General features: G+C 47.8%; 1 protein-coding gene and 2 long non-coding RNA genes across 3 annotated transcripts; all 3 read left to right on the top strand.

Annotated features, from left to right (window-relative positions):
- The first annotated feature begins 392 nt into the window (after nucleotides 1-392).
- Nucleotides 393-1,378, top strand: LOC110474421 (uncharacterized). Its single transcript, XR_002466071.1, has 3 exons — nucleotides 393-463; nucleotides 994-1,097; nucleotides 1,324-1,378. It is a non-coding gene; the product is annotated as an uncharacterized LOC110474421 (long non-coding RNA).
- A 1,243-nt stretch (nucleotides 1,379-2,621) lies between these two features.
- Nucleotides 2,622-3,095, top strand: LOC144247444 (uncharacterized). Its single transcript, XR_013341159.1, has 3 exons — nucleotides 2,622-2,641; nucleotides 2,775-2,818; nucleotides 2,974-3,095. It is a non-coding gene; the product is annotated as an uncharacterized LOC144247444 (long non-coding RNA).
- Nucleotides 3,096-6,728: 3,633 nt separating this feature from the next.
- Nucleotides 6,729-11,120, top strand: LOC110474425 (guanylin). Its single transcript, XM_021537820.2, has 3 exons — nucleotides 6,729-6,889; nucleotides 10,023-10,212; nucleotides 11,056-11,120. Exons 1-3 carry the CDS (start codon nucleotides 6,815-6,817, stop codon nucleotides 11,118-11,120), a joined length of 330 nt encoding a protein of 109 aa, XP_021393495.1. The 5' UTR covers nucleotides 6,729-6,814.
- Nucleotides 11,121-20,754: the final 9,634 nt, after the last annotated feature.

Genomic DNA, 20,754 nt, shown 5'->3' with positions numbered 1-20,754 from the left:
CTCAGTCGCAGAGCGTGGCAGACGGTTTGCTCCAGGTGAGTCTGGCACGTATTTCGTGTGCCCCCAGACTCCTGGGGACACCGCCGTGCCCTTGGGTGGCTTTCCATGGTCCTGCCATGCTGCTCCCAGGGAATCAGCCCTGGGCTTTGGCTCCTGTGGAGAAGCTGCTGGCATGGCCTCGTTGTCCCAAAACGCCGAGGTGGTGGAGATGGATGTTCATGGATTTGGGACAGTGTAGGGGCACAGGGTGGTGGGGAGAGAGCTGGGGCTGGGCGTTGAGGAGAGGCAGCTGGGGCTAGGAGAAAAGAGGGGTTTTGTGCCTTGTGAAGAGCAGGCAAATTCCCTGTGGATCCTGCCATATCTTGTCCCTGTTGCAGTCCCCAAATCTGAAGCCGTTGTTCATCGCCCACACGGAAAAGGACATTTCCCAGTTTCCTCCTGGAGGCGTCTTTGTGCTGCCGCAGTGAGTGCAATTGTTTCTGTGCATGGCGGGGTGATTATCAGCAACACCTTTTGGTCCTGGCTCCTCCCACCTCGGAGGAATCCTTGGATGTATTTCATTTTGGAGGTGGAATTGAAATGGTGCGAGGTCCACGGCCATTCTGAATTCTTTGGGGAGCATCTTCAGGTGGATGCCCTGGGAAGAGGGATTGCTTTACCTTCCCAGCTCAGTGGGAAAGACCACTGGAGGCAGAGCTGGGGCCATGGAGCAGACAGCTTCACCAGCTCCTTCCTTGTCTTTTGAGAAGGACTGGGAGCCAGCAGGCCCCAGAGCCTGGGATGCTCTCAGTCACGGCGGGTTTGTTTTCTCTGGAAAGCATCTCTGGGATCCCAGACCTGGCTGAGAGGAGCCCTGTGGAGGGAGACTCTTCTGCCCGTGCTCCAGTGTTATGTTTCCTTTGGAAAAGTGGTGACCTGGGAACAGCTTCTTCCCACAGGCTGCCATGGACTCCACTGCCCGTATTCCAACTGGTGTCACCACCTTCTTTGCAGCTTTGTGCAGGCAGATGGGAAGTCCCAGCCACATCCTATAAGTGTTTACCTACAAGGCACTGGCACAACATGCAAAACCAACACCAAGCACCAAACGACTCTGGGTACGTCCCCTCCTAGGAACTGAGGTCCTCCATGCCAAAGGGAATTCTGTCTCCTGCCAGAAAATTGTCCCAGCAGGTCCCTCTTTTTCTGAATGGGGACCCAAGGAAGCAGTGGGACATCCCTCAGGGAAGGAGACTGGGCTGGGACAGGAAGGCTGGGACATCCCTCATGTCCAAAGCATTCTGGAGATGCAGCTGAGAGGAGCTTCCTCTTTTTCTTCTTCAGGAAACCTTCCCAGCCAACGCCTCCTTCGTCGTCCATGTCTTTCTCCAAGTCGGATACCTGATGTGAAAGTGACGGGAAGAGAGAAGAAAAAGGCTGATGGTGGAGTGCAGAGAGGGAGGTGAGAGTCTGGGAGAGCTGACTTTAGGTAATTCCATGCTCCTGGACAGGTGTGAGGAGCTGTCACCTTTGGCCATGCTGCCTGCACTTATGGAGAGCAGACGTGGGCACATGCCCTAGGCCTTGGTCCTTCCCATGGCATGGGAAGTGGGCAGCAATGTTTTGGAGAGGCTGGAAAAACACCAGAGAGGATGCTCTCACTGTTTCTCTCAGAGAAACTCTCTTTTCAGTTTTCTGCCTCCAATTGAGAACTCTGTGAAGAAGGGCAGAGCCACCGAGGAGATGGAAGCACCCAGAGCTGGGCTGGCAGCCCCCACCAGGCAGGGAAAACGTGCCAAGGTGTGTTACGTGGATGTAGGACCATGTCCTGCAGCACTGCAGGGAGGCTGTTGAAAGGATCTCTTTGCATCTGTCCCTGCTGGGATGTCTTTTGGGTCCTCCATTCAGTCCTGGGAACAAATTCATCATTCTGCGCTGTGCTGCCAGGAATCTTTCACTGGACTGAACCTCTGTGGTGCCCAGACTTCTTCAGGAAGCAGAGGGTCACTGCCAAGAACTCTAGGGGATGGAACAGGGATCCAAACTGTCCTTTGGGTCATGGGTGCAGGATGGGACTCTTATTGTTGCCAAAATGTCTGAGCTGCCTTCCCTTTGCTTCATGTAACAGCTTCCACCCCTGGCAGAGAAGGGGAGTCTGGAGAAGGCTGCTGCATTCTCTCCTGGAGGATTTGAAAGGCTAAGGAAGGAGAGAGTGGCTGCTGTGGCAGGAGTGGCTGCTGCTTTATCCCCAGAAGGGACCAAGGAGAAGAAGACACTGTCCCCTCAGAGAAGACCACAGCCAAGGTACGAGTGCTTGTTAGGAGCAGGGGGGTTGAGCAGGTAGGAGGGACCCCTTTAGGATCAAGGAAGTGGAGCCATGAGCTCTGGGCTGGGTGTGGTCCCTTGGACAGCCCCTGACATGGGCATGCCCTGGGGTAGCCCCTGCTCCTGGTGTCCCATGTGCAGAAGGGGCTGGTGGGGCCAAAGGGAAGAGGCAGGATTCCAGCCAGGGTGTGAGAGGAGAATCTGTCCCTGCCTTGCAGGACCCCACGAGCAAAACAGGTCCTGCTAAATCTGCAGCCATACAGAATTGCCCGGGAGCAGTGCGCGAAGGCCTTGCAGATGAACCAGTTACGGAAATGGTCCAACGACGATTCCCTCAGTAAGTATCTCCAAGCAAGGATGCATTTTCCTGTGGCAGCATGTTCCTCCCCTGCCTGGCTGCAGCACTGTCTGTGCTACTGGCTGGGTGTGGGGGGTCCTGGAGCTGTCCCTGAACCAGATCTGCCTTCCAGCCCAGGGTGACAGCCTCAGGCAGGACGAGGCAGGTGGAGACAAGGTGGGTTCCTCTGCTCTCTGGCCTGGCCTCTCCCAGGTTGTGGGCTGGCAGAGCTGGGTCTGCAGGGCAGGGGTGTCTGGGAGACTACAGAACCTCCAGGAGAGGTGAGCAGAAGGTCTATGACCTCCTGACTGTACCTCCTGAATCCTGAACAGCTTCTGGATCTGATCTGAGCTTGGTGAAGAAGCTGGAGGTCCACTAAGAGACAGCAACAGAACTGGGACATGGGGGCAACCACATGGCACCATGGAAAAAGGAATAAAGGCCTAGAAACCCATCAGCTTGGTGTGTAAATTGCTGCTCCACACCAGGGATTGAGTCCCTGGTTGGGACAAGAGTGTTTGGTGATGCAGATGGGACTGGTGGACGTGGACGACTCCGAGTCCCAGGATGGGTGAGGTTGGGAGGGACCCCAGTGGCTCATCTGGTCCCACCTTCCTGCTCCAGCAGGGCCATCCCAGAGCACATGGTACAGGATTGTGTCTGGATGGGTCTGAAATACCCCCAGTGAGGGGCACTCCACCCCCTCTCTGGACCGCTGTCCTGGGCTCGATCGCTGCACGGCAAAGTTCTGCCACAGCTTCAGCTGGAACTTCCTGGGCATCAGCTCCTGCCTGTTCCCCTTGTCCATCGCTGCAGCAGAGCCTGGTCCCTGCTCTGAGTCCTCCCTGCAGACAGGGACAAACAGGGATGGGGCTCTCTCTCATCTGTGCCTCCTCTTGAGGCTGAGCAGCCCCAGGTCCCTCAGCCCTTCCTTGGCAGGGAGATGCAGGCCCTTCATCATCTCTGCAGCCTCCACTGGCCCTGCTCCAGGAGCTCCATGTCTCTCCTGTCCTGAGGAGTCCAGAACTGGACACAGCACTCCAGATGTGCCTCCCAGGACTGACCTGAGTGGCTGAGATGGAGCTCAGAGACAAAGGATGATCCCTCGGGATCTCTGCTGGGACCAGTGCTTTTAGTGTCTCCACCAACGACACAGACAGTGGGGCCGAGGGCATCCTCAGCACATTGGCAAATTGTCAGAATCCTCTGGCTGCCCTGGCAGGTCTGGGACCCTGGCAGGGGTCAGGAACCGCCCTGGACAGAGCCCCCAGAGACACTGGCTGTGATCTCTGGCCATGGAAAAGAGTTTTCCATCTTACAGGATGAATTACAAGCTCTGAGTGTTTGATATAAGTAATAATTAAGTGTGGCATGGGTGCAAAAGTAAAATTTTAGGATTCTAGATGAGGGGTCCAAAGGGGACAAGATGGAGGAAATTGGGTGTGCCTTGTCCTTTTTCTCCTTCTTCATGCCCTCCATGTTTCACTGTGCTGTTGGCATTTTTCTGTTGGTTCAGGCTGGGGACACACTGTCCAACGTAGGTGACAGATATTGGCACGTTATTGTAAATGCAGCCCAGGGAGTTTCTGGTATTTAATGTTTGTAACATCCCACTGAGGGCAGAGCCCCACACGCTGCCCTGCAGGACAGAGCTGGGCAGGGCAGCAGAACATGTGAGAGATAAACAGAATAAAAAACCTGGAAACCAGCACAGACCAATTCTGGCTTCTGCTTTGGCAGGGGGCTGACAGACAGACTTTTACAATCTCAGGATCATCAATAGCTCAGATTCTGACAGCAGATGACCCTGAGCTGAGCAGTGCAAGTGTGATACACCTGGGACACAGGATGCAATTCAGGGCTACCTGGACAAGTTCCAGAAGCAGGCCCATGGGAACCTCAGGAGGACCAAGGTGGGCAAACACAAGGTCCTGAACATGGCCTGGGGTAATTTCAGTACCAGTCCAGAAGTGAGCTAGTCCTGCTCTTGTCTTTCTGCTGCCCCAATCTTCCTATCCAGCCCTTCACTCCCAGCCTGTATTGGGACTGAGGTTCACCCAGCTCATGTGTAGAACCTCGTGAGATTCCCATGGATCCACTTCCCAAGCATGGCCAGGTCCTCCAGGATGTCCCCATCCTTTAGGAGCATCACCAGTCCTGCTCAGCTTCCTGTCACCTGCCAAGGGGCTCAGGGTGTGCTCCACCTCTCCGTGTCCTTGTCCAGGGACACTGGTCCTTGCTCTTTGATCACTGGTCCTGGGTACACCACACCTCACTGGACACAGAACCATTGACTACAGCTCTGCCTCTGTCTGTTGCTTCAGTGTTCTTGTGACACCTCTCCAAAATTGCCTCTTTGGGAATCTCTCCAAGGCTGGGTTTGATAATTTTGTTTATTTTCAGTCTTACCAATTCTCTTGTTCCCTCAATGCCTCTTTAATCCGTTGTTTGGTTTCCACCAAGCTGTACTCAGGACTTAACAGGTTGAAGATAAACCAAGTTTTGGAGAAGAAAATGATTGTAAAAATTCCCAAGCATGTGGGAAATGAAATGCTCTCAGAGGAGATTTTTGCTCTGCCCTTTGCTGTTCCACCCTTGGCCCACATTAAAATGATTAAGGGCAGAGGCCTCAGCTGCTGTGGGGTTGCAAATGCTGTTGGCTGCTGGCCAGGGCAGCAGAAAGTAGAGAAATCATTACTGGAGAGGAAACAGGCTTGTTTTGTTGGAATAAAGATTGTTCCAGGGGTGCAAATTTTGTGTATGAGGCTGGTGGAGAGGAGAGAAGCAAAGTCTGTCAGCTCACACTCTGCATTGTCAGCTCAGCTTCAATTCTACAGCAATTTTTGGGTTATACTGAATGAGAAAAGTCCCATTCCCTCCCTCCAAACCCCCTGACTGGGGACATGGCTGCTTTGGATTCTGGAATTTTACTCCAAGCAGAAAGATGATTTTCACTGTAACTTGAACAATAATTTGTGTTACAGCACAAACTGAAGCCTTTGGGGCATAAAACACTGCTGAGATTTGAGGAAGGTGCTTAGCGGTGACTGTTGCCCTCTTCTGCTCTGCTGGGGTCAGGAACATTGTTCTCCTGGTGCCTGTGTCAATCCAAACCCACAAAATTCCAGAAATCATTTACAGATTTGAGGACCTGAGCTTGATGTAAGAACTGAGCTGAGGCTCGTTGATCCTTCATCGGTGTGCCATCCGTGCGTGTTTCCATGTAAGCAAGGAAGTCACGGAGAAATGGATTTGATTCCTGGCAGCATTTGCCCTTAATGACACCCCCCATGCCTTTTAATTAGGGGCTGCAAAGAGCAGAGGTGACATTTTAGAGCTGGGCAGGTGCAGGTGCAGCTTTGGGTTCTCTCCAAACCCTGGCAGGAGTTGGGATCACAAGGGACAGGACCAGGGGAAATGGCCTCAAGTTGTGCCAGTGGGGCTTTAGGGTGGGTGTTGGGAAAATCTCTTTGTGGAAAGGGTGGTCGGGCACTGCCCAGGCCAGTGGTGAAGTCACTATCCCTGGAAATGTTCAAAAAAGGTGTGGATGTGGCATTTTGGGGACAAGGTTAGTGGTGAGCAGCCTACCAGCAGATCCTGGGTTGATGGTTGGACTCAGTGATCTTCTCTGACTTTAACAATTCCATGATTATGTGATTACACTCCTAGTTCCTGGGACATCCAGAATAGGCAACTGACTGTTTTTTTGGTTTGGTTTTTTTTTTTTTTTTTTTTTTTCTATCTTCTTCCAAACTCCTTTTTTTCCTTCCAGTTCTGCAGAAAGTGGCCAGAATTATGGGGACTTTCAGCTGTTGCCTGAGCTCCGTCCCCACCATTTATTTATTGCAGTTTGGAACATTTTGCCTGCCTATGTCACAGCCAGTGCCTCAAAGTGGGAGCGACTCATAAATCCCAGGATGTTTCTGGGTGTGACGGGCCAGCTGCACTGCTGAGCAGATAACTGAGAGTCCCCTCAGGGTTTATGATATGCCAATAGAAAGTCTGGATTAATGGATTACCAGCATCATGCTGGATGAAGTCTTTATAAAGCTCTGACTGCTGGGCAGTCTGAGACCTCAGGAGAAGAGGGAAAGTCTGAGAGACACAAAAAAGCCCAAAGGCAGAGGAAATAAAATCTGTCCAGTTCAGGAGAGACTTGGCTTTGCAGGCACTATGAAAAGCTTTCTTTCCTGGACAGTCCTGGCAGTCCTTGTCCTGGTGCACATCTCCCAGGCAGTCTATGTTCAGGTAAGTTTTTTCTCTTTCTTTTGTTGTTATTACAAATTCAACAAAGTGCTGATATTCTGGTTGCAACAGGAATCTTGAACTAAATAAATAAACCTGAATTTTTGCTTTGCTCCGCCTTGATTTCCACCTGTATCTCCCCTGTACTCTGGGTTTTCCTTCCTTCCTAAAACACTTCAGCTATCACTAAATGCTGCTGCTGTTTATTTACCTTCTCCAGCCATGGCTCTGCTCAGTCCTTAGGGATTGAGGTGTTTCATGCCCATAATTTTCTCCTAGACATAAAGCCACGTGTGGTGAAGGTGCTGACTTTAGAGAGTGATGCAAACAAGGTGTGACAAAGGAGAAACTGCCTGGTGTTACCTGGTTCTAGGCAGGAAGTTCTTTGTGGAAATGATCTGTGAGTTTATGGGATGGAACCTGTGAAAAAAGGGAAAAGAAGAGCTTAGCTGGATCCAATTAAATATTAATAGGCAGAGAAGTGATTAAAGGAGACTCTGTGAAATTTTCCAAGTACACAGCACCTATGCTGACAGTCCATGCAATGTGGAAGGGGTTAAGAAGGCACTTCTTAAGAAGGCCCTGGTCTGTTATTGGGACAGTTTTGGATCTTTCTGCTCTTCTGAGAGACAGCATGGGGATTTCAGTCTGATTGAATGTAAACAACTTCCTCTGGGGACCAGGAAAATGAATCCTTATTAAACAATTATTGACTCTATCTGTGTGTGTGCAGCAGCTTTCCAGGGCTAAGGTATCTTTGTGTCCTGGACTATCCTCTTTTTTGTCCTTTGGATGACAGAGATATCCAGAGGCAGCAGGTTTAAACTATTCTTTTCTCTCAAACCATTCTTCAACTTTTACATTCTCCAGAGGAGCAAGCAGCTTCCTACCCAGTGAAAAACATCCCCGTTTTTATTAATACTAAAAATATTAATAAATGAAAATGGCTGCTTCTAGGTTGCATAAAAAAAGTAGAAAGTGCATCTCTGGAGCTTGGGCTGGAATTCTTCACTCATTAATCATTAAATCTTTATTTTCCCCTCTGTACTTGCAGTGAACTCTGTGTTGCACTCCTTTCACCTGAAGTCTTTGAGGTCTGAGTGATTCTTTGATTCTTCACTGCACAAAGTTGGATTGCACTCTTCTTCCCTGAAATTGTTCCTGAAACTTCCCTTCCTTGTCCCATAGAATGTCAAATTTAGCTCTCTCCAATACATCTTTCTTACTTGAGGTGGTGGGGTTTTGTCTCTATTTTGCTGTTCCTTTGTTATTTTTTTTTTGTCCCCAGGACCTGCAGATCTCAGGGTTTCTTCCCAGTTCCCGATTTCTGAAATTGTGCCTGTGGAAATCCACCTTTTTTTAGATCTATGGGTTTTGCTTCTCAGTTGTGTGACCAAGAGCTGAATCAAGAGCTGCCTTTATAGGAAAAGTGATTTTTCATTGGCAGCCAGGGCTGATCACAGAATGAGAAAGTTGTTTAGGTTGGAAAAGCCCTTTAAGATTATTAAATCCATCTGTTCCTCCAGCACAGAGAGATCCACCATTTCCCCTGGTGCCACATCCACATATTTTTGGAACAATTCCAGGGATGGTGACTCCACCACTCCCAGGGGCAGCTGATGCCAGTGCCTGATTAACTTTTATAGATCATTAAGGTCCGAAAAGATCTCTAAGATCATTGACTTCCATTGATAAATTAACCTGAGTAAGATCATAAACTGATTGCAAGAGAAAATATTTTGACAGAGTAAATGCATATCCAAAGCCTATCTGATTGGGTTTTTTAAACCTTTACCACCAAAATAATGTGATACTGCAAAAAACCCTCCAAAACCCCAGCCAGAATCAAATCCCCTCCCCACTTGTCTCACTCCATTCCCCATTGGACTCATGGGGATGTGAAACAAATGCTAATATTGGGTTTTCTGCTGTATCAGAGTAACTTCATTTTATTTCTTTGGATGAGGAGCTGTTACTTGATTCCAGAGTCCCAGGATGGTTTGGGTTGGAAGGGACATTAAAATTTATCTCATTCCAAACAGTGCTAGGGGGTTGGAACCTCCCACATCCCCTTGCTGACTACATGTTGACCATGAAACCATGTTAAAACAGCAGATATAAATCTGTTTGAAAATGCTTATTTGTTTTCTAGGCCCAACTCTGATTATTTGCAGATGGGTACAGACTTTGTGCACTTGGTAAAATAACTGCAACACCTGCAATTTAAATTTATGACCTCAAAAAGGGGAAATCTCTTGAAATTGAGGGAATAACCCTTAACCAATGAACGGGGTTCAAGTAAAACATAGAGGAATATTTCTCAGAGTCCTGTTCCAGCTTCCTTAATTTTCTGGTGTGAACTTTAAGTCAGAAGTGTTATATTTATGCTTCCCAAAACTTGTTATTCACGGATTGTGTGAGCAAGTTTTAAATGGGCAGAGGGTGGGATTGGTGGGCATCTGTGCAGGGCCAGGACCTGGAATCAAAGATCCCCGTGGGTCCCTTCCAGCTCAAGAGATTCTGTGATTCTAAATTAATGGGAGCTTTCCACAGAGTCTTGAGGCGAAGGGTTTAAGCCCTCAGCAATGTGTGGTGTGAAAGAAGAGCTGCTTTTGTGTGGTCACCCCCTGCCAGGTCACAGCCAACACTTGACAGTCCCACTGCTGTGTTAGGAGAAAACAGTGAGCCAAATAAATTCCCATTTATCCCCATTCAAGTCATGATTTTGTAGGTCTCTACCACGTATCCCTGGAAGTGCTGGATGGAGCTTGCAGCAGCCTGGTCTAGTGGAAGGTGTCCCTGCCCATGGCAGGGGTGGAATGAAAAGAGCTTTAAGTCCCTTCCAACCCAACCCATTCCAGGATTCTGTGATATTTCCCAGTTCTCACTTTTTAGGCTAAAGATTCCCAGCCTTGCTCTTCCTGTCCCAGATTTTATGGGTCTGTCTCATGGGGATGAGCCAGGACTGAATTGTCCCTCTGCCCACTGCTTTTATTCAACACAGGTTTTATCTTGGCTTCCTTTCAACACCATCTTTCCCCTCCACTCTATTTTTTGGGAGAGCTTTTGCTTGAAATGGAATGGATTTGCAAAAAGCCTGCCTTCCTGACACTTCTTTTTTTCTGGTTCTTCACAGGATGGAGACTTGAGATTCCCCCTGGAGTCTGTGAAGAAGCTGAAGGAGCTCATGGATGGCAACAGACACATCAACCCTCGCATGATGGTCCCCATGGCCAGCTACTCCCCCTGCCAAGAGAAACTCCTCCCTGAGGAATTCCGGCCTGTGTGCAAGAAGGAAGATGCACTCATGATTTTTAGGAGGCTGAGTATGTCGTTCATATTTCGCAATTTTCATTTTTACCACAATTTTCAACCTTAAACATTCCAATAGCAGGAGGCAAAGCCACGGAGTTACTTCCGTGTCCCTTCTAGGGCAGCCGGGAGGGTTTGTGCTGCCTCTGTGCTGCCCCTTCTCCTGCAGAGGTTGGGCTCCATGAACCACCTAAGGAAAATTCCTGCAGTGCTGAGCTGAGCTGGGCACATCCCACTGCTGTGACCAGGGAAAAAAATCCAAAGTAGAATAATGGAATCACTGAATAGTTTGGTTGGGGGGGTATTCAAGCTCATCCCATTCCACCTCCTGCATGGCAGGGACACCTTCCACTGTCCCAGGCTGCTCCAGCCCTGTCCAGCCTGGCCTTGGACACCTCCAGGGATCCAGGACAGCCACAGCTGCTCTGGGCACCTGTGCCAGGGCCTGCCCACCTCACAGGGAGGATTTTCCCCCAATATCTCACCTAAATCTACCCTTCTCTAAGCCATTCCTCCTTGTCCAAAGTCCCTCTGCCATGGGCTGCTGCTGCTGCAGCGTTTGCTTTTTAAAGTTATTCTATTGCAGTTATCTACTGTCCAGTACAAGGGACACTTTAGGATAAAATGCTGCCACGTCCTCTTGTCCTCTTGCTTCCACATGTTCCCACGTGGAAAGGATTCAGGTCAGGTTTCATTCCTTCAGCCAGGTTTTAGCATGAGCTAATTTTACTTAGAGCAGTTCTACCTACAAGGGTCTTTCAAATGACAAAGCAGGAATGCAAATGAGTCTCCAAATGCTCTGGCAGGCAGTTCTGCCCTGCTGGCACCCGACTGATCCCCTCCTTTCTCCTGGACAGCCCTGGCTGCTGAGGATGACCTCTGTGAGATCTGTGCCAACGCTGCCTGCGCCGGCTGCCTCTGACAAGGTGGAAGAACCCACAGAAGACATGTCCAGCTGGGCAGTTTGTGCATTCCTGTGGCAAGATCATGTACTTTCAACAATCAATACTCCTGGGCTTCATCTCCCACTGCAGCCAAGCTGGAGCTGCCTGCTGGTGAGGACATCCCTGCAGTCCTGCAGCACCTGGATCAGGTGCCACCAGCAGAGCAGATGTGCCAGCAGGGAGGCTGGGACTCCTCTGAGAGGTTCCAGTGCTGCAGGAGCTGGGTGACACTGGGCTGGAAATGCCCTGGGTTTCATTTCCCACTATTTTGCCCGGATTTGAACACGCTGTGTGAAACTCAGCATCCCCTGCGGCCTTTTTAATGCCTAATATCTAATATTTAATGCCCAATAAGTAGTATCTAATAATTCATATCTGCCTGTGGTTTGGCCTCCCCTACACAAAACACCCCTGGGTTATTCCCTTTCCCAGTGTGTTGGATCCTTTCCCTTCCACCTGTCTGCAGGTGACACCTCTGAGTTTGTAGCAGAACTGCAACAAGTCACTCGAGCTGAATTCCTGGTGTTTAGGAGCACTCTGACAGCCAGAAATCAGCCTGTTCCTCGTACTGATTGTTGTTGATTTAGGGAATGGGTGTGCAGCAGCACAGGAACACTTCTTCACTGGCTGGAATATCAAGGTTCTTTAAACTCTCTTTGAGAGAAAGGAATTCCAAAGTGCAGTGCTAGAATCACACTGAAATGAAAGCATTGCTTGTTGTTTTATTTATTGGTGGCAAGATTGGGAAGAAATTATCTGTCCGTGTTTATATGCTGTACAGGCAATAAAAAACTAATAATAATTTGGATATTTTTTGTTTATTTTGTTTTGTTTGTTTTTGCTGGGTTTGGGGGTGGATTTTGTTTTAGGATACTCTTCTTGCCTGCTTGCTTTTTCCCCATATAAGGCATTTAATATCTGAATGAAAGACATCATTTAAATATATCCTGAACTTAATGAAAGAATCCCTGAATGAAAGATATCTTTTAACAATGTCCTGAACTTAAAACCAGTTTGTAGTCACAGAATCACAGAATTATTTGGGTTGGAAAAGCCCTCCAGGATCATTGAGTCCAACCTGTGCCTGATCCCTATCTTGTCCCCCAGCCCAGAATTGAAAATTAGGAAATTAGAAAATTATCATGAGGTGCATAAATCCCTACTTCATTTGACAGGAAGACTGTGAGGGTGTAGAAGAGGATTCCTTACATCCACTATTTTGACTACCTCAGGACAAAATGCATCCAGAGCAAATTCCAAAGAGAGTCCCTCACTAAGGCTCTTCCTGCTGCCTTGAAGTTGGGAAATGGGATTTCCTGGCTTAAACACTGAATTTATTTCTCCAAATAGAGGAGGTACTTCCTATTTTCTTTTAAAACTAATGTGACAAATCCTCAGGTCCCAGCACAGCAGCTTGGACCAGCTCCTGCAGAGAAGGAAGTGATGGATTTTGCAAGGGAGATTTGTTGGAAAGAAGATTAGAACCTGTTTGTCAGGGAGCTGAGAGCGGGTGAGAAAAGATAACACAGACTTCTGATCTTGGTCCTTGCAGATGCAGGTGCCAGGCCCCCAGTTCTGCAGGTCTTCATCTGAGCAGGGAGAAGCAGAACTGGGAACACCTAAAGGACATTTCCCCCCAAACCCAAAATGTGCTTCACTCCACTGCAATGTACAGAGGCTGTTTGTGTCTCTGTTCTTGCTCTGGAATGAGTAAGCCAGAGCAGCAGAGCATTTCCCCCATCAGCCCTGGCTGCCCTTCCCCACAGGACTGTAAGGGGTTGGAAAGGTCTGCTGGCATTCCCCGTGGGGATATTGAGGGTTTGGAGGTCAGTCAGAGAAATCCTGTTCCACATGGAGATGTTACCTGCAGTTATCTGTTATCAGCTCTGCAGGAGCAGCTGTGATTCACAGAATCACAGAATCACAGAATCACAGAATCACAGAATCACAGAATCACAGATTCACAGGATCACAGATTTACAGAACCACACCACCAACCCAGCAGCACCAGGATGGGACCGGCTGCTCCTGGCCTCAAAGAGCAGCCTCTGATGATGCTCCCCACAGACCAGACTCTGTGCTGTATTTTTAAGGTCTTTTAGTGATCTTGATTGCAGCCTTGAGTGTACTGAGGTGTCAGAATCTGAGGTATTGATGATTCTGAGATTGTAGAAAGTCTCTGTCTGTCAGCCCCGCTGCCAAAGCAGAAGCCATAACTGGTCTGTGCTGGTTTCAAGGTTGTTTATTCTGTTTATCTCTCACATGTTCTGCTGCCCTGCCCAGCTCTGTCCTGCAGGGCAGCGTGTGGGGCTCTGCCCTCAGTGGATGTTACAAACATTCAATACCAGAAACTCCCTGGGCTGGATTTACAAGAACGTGCCAATATCTGTCACCTACGTTGGACAGTGTGTCCCCAGCCTGAACCAACAGAAAAATGCCAACACCACAGTGAGACATGGAGGGCATGAAGAAGGAGAAAAAGGACAAGGCACACCCAATTTCCTCCATCTTGTCTCCTTTGGACCCCTAATCTAGAATCCTAAAATTTTACTTTTGCACCCGTGCCACACTTAATTATTACTGATATCAAACACTCAGAGCTTGTAATTCATGCTGTAAGACTGAAAACTCTTTTCCATGGACAGAGATCACAGCCAGTGTCTCTGGGGGCTCTGTCCAGGGGGTTCTGACCCCTGCCAGGGTCCCAGGGCAGCCAGAAGGAAGCTCTGCATTCCCACACTGGAGGAGCTCTGATGGACCTGAGGTCTCCTGGGCCCCCAGCTGCTCTGGGCTGTGTTGGAGGGTGCAGCTCTCCACCACAGCAGATACTGCAAGGCTGCTGGTTCCCACCACGCCTGGCCAGATATCAGGACCCCAATCCACAAACCACCCCCTGGCTTGAGCTGGGATCTTCTCTTCATGATGGACCTGCCTGGTGATCACTGGTGAGCTGCTCCTCTTTACTGTCCCTGCACCCCAGTTGGTCCCTGACTTGCACTTGGCTTCCCAAATTAACTTCAGATCTGCCTCATTAATGAATCCTTAACGTTTGAAGTCTTGGTTGAGCCTGATGAGTGTTTGCCTGCCCTGCTCAGCTCACCCAAGTGCTGTGGGATAAAATTGCTCCCAGCCTCCATCCCACAGGGAGCAGATGGATCTCACTGCTCTGGCAGCACCTCATGATGTTTATAACCCAAAAGCTGAGCTGAGTGAAATCCCACGTCAGGAATAAGTGATTTTGGCACACCTGAATTCTGAGCAGCAGGTAACACTGCAAAGCCCTTCCTGAGAGGTCCAGCAGGAGATGTCCCTGCCAGGGGCTGGAACGAAATGATCTTTGGGGTCCCTTCCAACCCAAACCATTCAGTGGTTCTATGATTCTTCAACACCTCAGTTCCTAAAAAATGAGCTAAAAAAAATTTGAATTGTCTCACTGGTGATTCAATTGGGTAATTTGCATTATAGAAAAGATTACATTGATTCCCTCATTTTTCACCAAACCATCAGGCTTGTGTTACCTCACACACCCTTCTTATTTCTAAATCCATTCTTTTCCCCATTCAACTTATTAAAAAGTTCGTTCCTTTTCTCCACTTGTGGTCTATAAGTGACACCTGAATCCCAGTGCTTTGTGGGGATGGGGAGCCAAGCTCAGGTTGGACAGGGCTTGGAGCAACCTTGGAGTGGAAAGAGTCCCTGCCCACAGCAGGGATGGGATGGGATGGGATGGGCTTCAAGATCCCTCCCAGCCCAGATCAGTCTGGGATTCTCTGATATGACTGATTCTCTGATTTTCTATTAATGTTTAATCACTAATGAGAGCACAGACGTCAGCCTGGTGCTGATATCTTTCTCCTCATATGAGATTTCACCCACCCTAACACTCCTTTATTGCCAGCTCCCAACAGTGGAACTTTTTTGCAGCTGCTGAGCACTGAGGTGACAAATTCCATCAGGTCTGTAATTCCAAGAATTCCTTGAAACAGAGACTGGCAGCTCTTCCCCGTGTCCAGCACCTGCCACTCCCAGCCCCTGGTTCCCCTCATCCCTTTATCATTGTGTAATTCCGTGTTGTGATGCCCACAGTCATCAGGGAGGTGGGAATTTCCTCCTTTCTCACCAGTATTGTATACACAGACTTTTGTACCTCTTCTCCCTTAAATTTGCCTCACATTTCCCCCTGAATTTCTCCTCACTTTGCTTGGCTCTTCCGCATTTCCAAATTATCCAAGTCTTGGCTGATACATCCATTTATTCTCTTTATTGGCTGCCAGTTCTGGTCCTTCCTACTGTCACCATCCCTTGTCTCTTATCTCTAATTTTTGGAGTGTGAGTTGTTTTTTTCCTCCTTGATTCCACAATGTGGCTCTTTACCCAGCTTTCATTATTCCTTCCCTTCCATTCCTCCCCCATGAGGGATTTATGGGGGTCCTTATGGGATTTCCTTGCCCTTTTCTCCCTCTATTCTGCTGAAACGCAAAATTCCCTGGCCTGATCATTTTTTAATTAGTTTAAAATACATAATTTCGATGTATTTCATATATTTTTACTCTCTTCTCTAGTTCTAGCCACCAGTGTTCTCAGACCAGCTTTAGATCCTATTAAAATGATAACCCCATCACCTCTTTCAGATTCCTACCCTATATCCCTTCTACCCAGAAATGTTGTGTTTATCTGCTTCTATTCCCATTAACCACTGGCTTCCAACCCATCTGGCAATTATTTGCCCGTATTCTTCCTGTATGTCAGAATATTTGTCAACCTTCTTTCCTCCCCTCCACCTTTCTTTATTTATCTATTTATGTATTTATTTTCATTTTCCATAAAGGGATAAATCCAGACAGCATTTGAGGCAAGCAGGAAAAGAAGTTGTTTTAACAGAAAAAAAAACTTTCTTCCTTTCAAATGTACAAAAATATGAAGGCTGAAACCCGTTTCTTCACAGAATCCTGGAGTAGTTGAGGTTGGAAGGGACACTGGGGATCCTCCAGTTTTATCTCCCTGGGCCCTGAGTGTCCAGGACCATTTTCAGATGACTTTTGGATGTCTCCAAGGATGGAGAGCCCAGAGCCTCCCTGAGCAGCCCATTCCAATGCTCAGTCACCCTTCTTTTTGTCTTTTTGTTTAATATCAGTGGAATTCTGACCTGCCCCCACCTAGGAAACAGAAGAAGTACTTGCTAATTTCAAATGAAGCTCTTTTTTTTTTGAGAAAATTTCAATATTTTTCCTGGAAAAAAATGCAAAATGATTGCAGGAGGTGTTGATGGGATTGGGTTTACTCCTGCGTGGGCCTCTGCTCCCACCCCACACAAAGCCAAGGATCCTGGGGTACTCAGCAAACACTGAGCACACAAAGATGTGATTGTCCTTGGGGTAACTTTTTAACTAAAGGGTCAGAGAAAGTACCAGCAGTGACGTGATTTGGTTTATAAGCAATAAAAAGTCCATAAAAGCAATGGCACACCCAAGGAGAATTTGCATTAAATATTTCGCATGTTCTGATAAAAAATATCAGGGTGGAGATAGAAACACTCTTCAATCTTTCCAGGAGCTTAACTTGTTCTTTTATTTCCAAGAATCTGAAAGACAAATGCCACGTTCTCCTCTGCCTGGGATATTTGCACTGTCAGAATTTCTGATAAAGGTATTTATTGTTGTTTTCATTGCTGTCATGGTGAGACACTTTTTGAGCAGATCAGTATTCTGCTTTGCTGTTCCACAGGATGAGGTGACACAGGGAATCCCAATACCCCTATTAGCATTAATCATCTGCTTTAAATAGCAAATACCCACAGTTTGGTGTCTCCCAGCTGGGAATTGTCAGTTGTCCCAGGCATCTTTGAATTTTTGATGTCTCCTGGTAAATGTCCAACCTCTCTCCTGGGACATACCTGTGACAAAAAACCTGGAAAATCCTATGCAAGGTGACCAAGGTGGTGAGGGGTTCTGTGGCACATCAGGTTGGAGGGAGATGAATTTCTTAAATCTGGGAACAAGGAGAGGAAAATGGTGAAGGGGGCAAATATGAGGGACAGATTAATCATGGAAGGGTCTTTTATTTCCACATCCTTCAGAAAGGCACATCCAGTGACACTTCTGTGACACTCCCAAGGGTTCATGTCTCAGTTTGCTCATGGGCCACACTGGCTTTTTATAGCACTGGAAGAACTTTTGTTTTATTATTAGTTTGGAAGCTTGTACCAAGTGTGGCGCATATTTGTTGGTAAAAAAGAAAATATTTATGATTACTCTGAACCCACTGCCTGATCATTTAGCTAAATTCTCTTGTCTGATATTTGTTTTTTTGTGCTCTAAAGCTGCACCTTTAATCTCTTGTTGACTCAGACCTCCAGGGCCTTCAGCAGGCTCTGAATGAAGCGGACAGATGTGGCTGAGTGAGCACACAGAGGCAGAGAACAACACGGAACTTGCAGGATAACAAAGGTGCCACTCCAGCAATCCAGCTGCTGGGCAGGTTGTTTTTGGGGAGGGCGGAAGGTCTGAACCCTGGTAAGTCAACAGCAGAGATAACTCATGAGTTTAGATCAGTAACGCTGAGTTCAACTGAAGTATTTTTCTAAAATTCCATTTCTACTGCATGTTTGGGCTGCAGACTGACTGTTCCCAATGGATGTTAGTGATTAAATTTGATAGGAATGGAAAGTCCAGAAGAAGCTGTGGTAAGCCCTGTGCTGGCACTCAGAGGGAAGCAGGATTTTGTGCTCTTAGGAGCAGGTATTCTTTGGAAATGTCAGAATGTCTGATGGTGGTGTTTTCCTTTGTGGCTTCCCGTACAAAACTGAGCGAGAGTGGATCCTCAGATTTCTTGGGGAAGGGCTGCATGACAAGCACTGCCATGAGCTTTATGACTACCAGAGGATTTTCCAGGTCATTCTCTCCTTTTCCAGCAGTCCTTTGTGCGATGAGGGCTCCCAGGTAAGAATTTAAAAAGAAAGCACCAAAAAACCCCAAACTACAGAAGCTCTTGGCTTCGAGATCTCAAGTACCAAACAGAAAGGAACAGGTGACTCTGCCTTGGGCCTCCTGAAAATCTGTTCCTTGTTGGGTTTGTGTATGTGTGGAGAGGGAAATAATTGTCTAAACCAGTCCCATCCTTATCCCCTGAAACTGGAGCAGGTTCCTGCCATCCTGGAGCCTCACGTGGGTGCTGTGGTTTTGCTCCTGCAGTTGGGGAATTTTCTTTTTTTGGGATCTGTATTCTCCAACCAGCACATTTGTTGCCTGAACAGTGCTTCAGCAGGAGGGAAACTCACGTGCCAGGAGCTCTCAGGTTTGGGAGCATCCAGCCTGAGTATTTCAGGTATCAAAACCTTGGAGGAAAAGATAAAATTGTCTTGCTACCAGAATAGAACAGCACCTGTGGTGTGAAGCTTTGAAGGGAGAATGTCCTTCCTTCTCTGGAGCTGCTGAGAGCAGGTGGTGTTCATTTTACCTGGAAGTTGATCAGATACCAGCCAAATTGCTCATTTCAAGTTAGATGATTAGATCTTGGCTGTAAAAGAACCAAGTTGCATTTTCTGTTTCAAAGTTGTATTCTGGAGATTTTACAAAGTGCTGCCCGTGTCACCAGAGCTGACAGAGGATCACAGCCTCCTCACGTGGCTCCTGTACCTTGGAGAAAAGGTGACCAGAGGAGTACGGGAGAAATGGGAACAATTTTTCTGTCCACAGGAGAAGAATTCTGTGGCTGAGGATGAAAGCAAGGGTGGCAGACATGGAGACAGGGGCACCAAGGCTGCCCTGGCAGAACTCACTGAACTCTGAGGCCTCCCTTGTGTTTTTGAAAACAGAATCAAGTTGCTTGCAGGTTGTGGTAGGAGGGGTTATGGTGGGGGGACTTTTTGATTTGGAAATCATTTCCTTGAAAAAGCAAAATGACAGCTTGTGCTGGTGTCTTTACCTTTTAAATTTCAAGCCCCCTCAGTTCCCATCCTGCCACAGGACCTGCTGCACAGGAGGTGGCACAGTGATGGATTTGAGCTGTCTAGAACATTATTTCTCCTCCCCTTGCCTCTCCCTCTCAAAAAATCTCTTCTGCATACACAGAAGAGCACCTTGCTGGCACAATTTATACCAGGAAAATCCTTTGGAGTATGTGATGTGTGTTTTGGTGGTGGTCATCTTCTTACAGAAAGTATTAAAGACAAGAACAAACCTCAAGCCTCATCTCGTGTTGTCATCACACTCGGAAAAAGAACGGGCTGGGAGAAGATGATGCTGCTGCAGACGTGGAAGTGGCTGAGCTGGAGAAATGCAGAGAAAATCTGAATTCCATCCTTGCCCCCTGGAGCCCTGTTTTTCCACACAGGGAGAGGAGACCCTCAGAGCTGGTGAAGGTCACCTGTGCACCCATCCATGTTGTCACGGAGTGGCTGGTGAGGTCCCTGGCTGGGCAGAGCCCCTCGGGGACCAGGACGTGTCACCCCCATGCACCTTTTTACTCCCTCACTAGGGTTAGGGTTATGATAACCTAGGGTTAGGGTTATGATAACCTAGGGTTAGGGTTATGATAACCCAGGGTTAGGGTTCTGAAAAGCACAAAGCCCAGAGCTCCAGGCACACTGCAGCTGCTAAAGGCATGCCAAGGGACAGAACACACACCACGGATTCCTCCTTGCCTTTCTGCTCAGCACCAGCCTCACCCATGCAATTTTTACTCCCTCACCTAGGGTTAGGGTTGTCCTGTCCCAGACTGAGAAGCAAGATTTGTTCTATTGCCATCTGTATGGCAGTTGTCTTCTGTTAAGTGGGCAGTTTTCCTTATCTCTTTCACAACCAATTATCTGCTGATAACGGGCTATTGAATATAACTGAGTGACTGATAAGAACTGGAACATCCCATTGTGGGATGCTCTGACAGAGGGAGGAGCCAAGCATTCCTACCTGGATATAATCTGGGTTTTTAGGACACCAGACTCAGCCTTTCCACTGGTTCCCAAGAGGAGCAACTGGGGTTTTCCACCAGACATTCAGTGGAAGACTGCACCCTTCTACAGGATCACTGCTCTGACAGAACCACATCTGCCACTCCAGGAGGACTGCAGCCATTCCAATTTGGGCTGCTACCAAAGAGGTGTCAGCGTGATCTGACTCTCTGTCAGTGGTTTTCCTTTTGTATTACTGCATGTATTTTGTTTCTTTCCCCCTTTCCTAATAAACTGTATTTCTGACTTGGAGTCTCTCACTGGTTTTGCTTTCAAACCAGAACATATGCCTAGGGTTAGGGCTACACCTAGGGTTAGAGCTAGGGCTAGGCCATTAGGGTTAGGGTTACAGTGAGGTCAGGGTTAGGCTTCGAGGGCTTGATTTCAGTGGAATATTCCCCCTTTTTCCATCATGCAAGAGGATTAGGGAAGGGCAAGCAGAATGCTTCAGTTCTGCACTCAAAGCCTTCTGTTATTTGACTATTGCACGCAGTTAAACATTTCAATTATTCTACCAAAAATCTTCTTCAAAAATAACTACTCACAATGAAACACTTCTATATAAAGATATATATGTTAAATATATATAAAAACATTTTGCCTGGCTCCAAGCAGGAGGCATTTCAGGCTGTGCAGCCTGGGGTTATTATCCATTGCCATGCACT

The sequence above is a fragment of the Lonchura striata genome, chromosome 24, assembly GCF_046129695.1.
Source record: "Lonchura striata isolate bLonStr1 chromosome 24, bLonStr1.mat, whole genome shotgun sequence".
Lineage (NCBI taxonomy): Eukaryota > Metazoa > Chordata > Aves > Passeriformes > Estrildidae > Lonchura > Lonchura striata.
The sequence above is the reverse complement of the archived record's forward strand: the minus strand, read 5'-3'. Positions and strand labels throughout refer to the sequence as shown.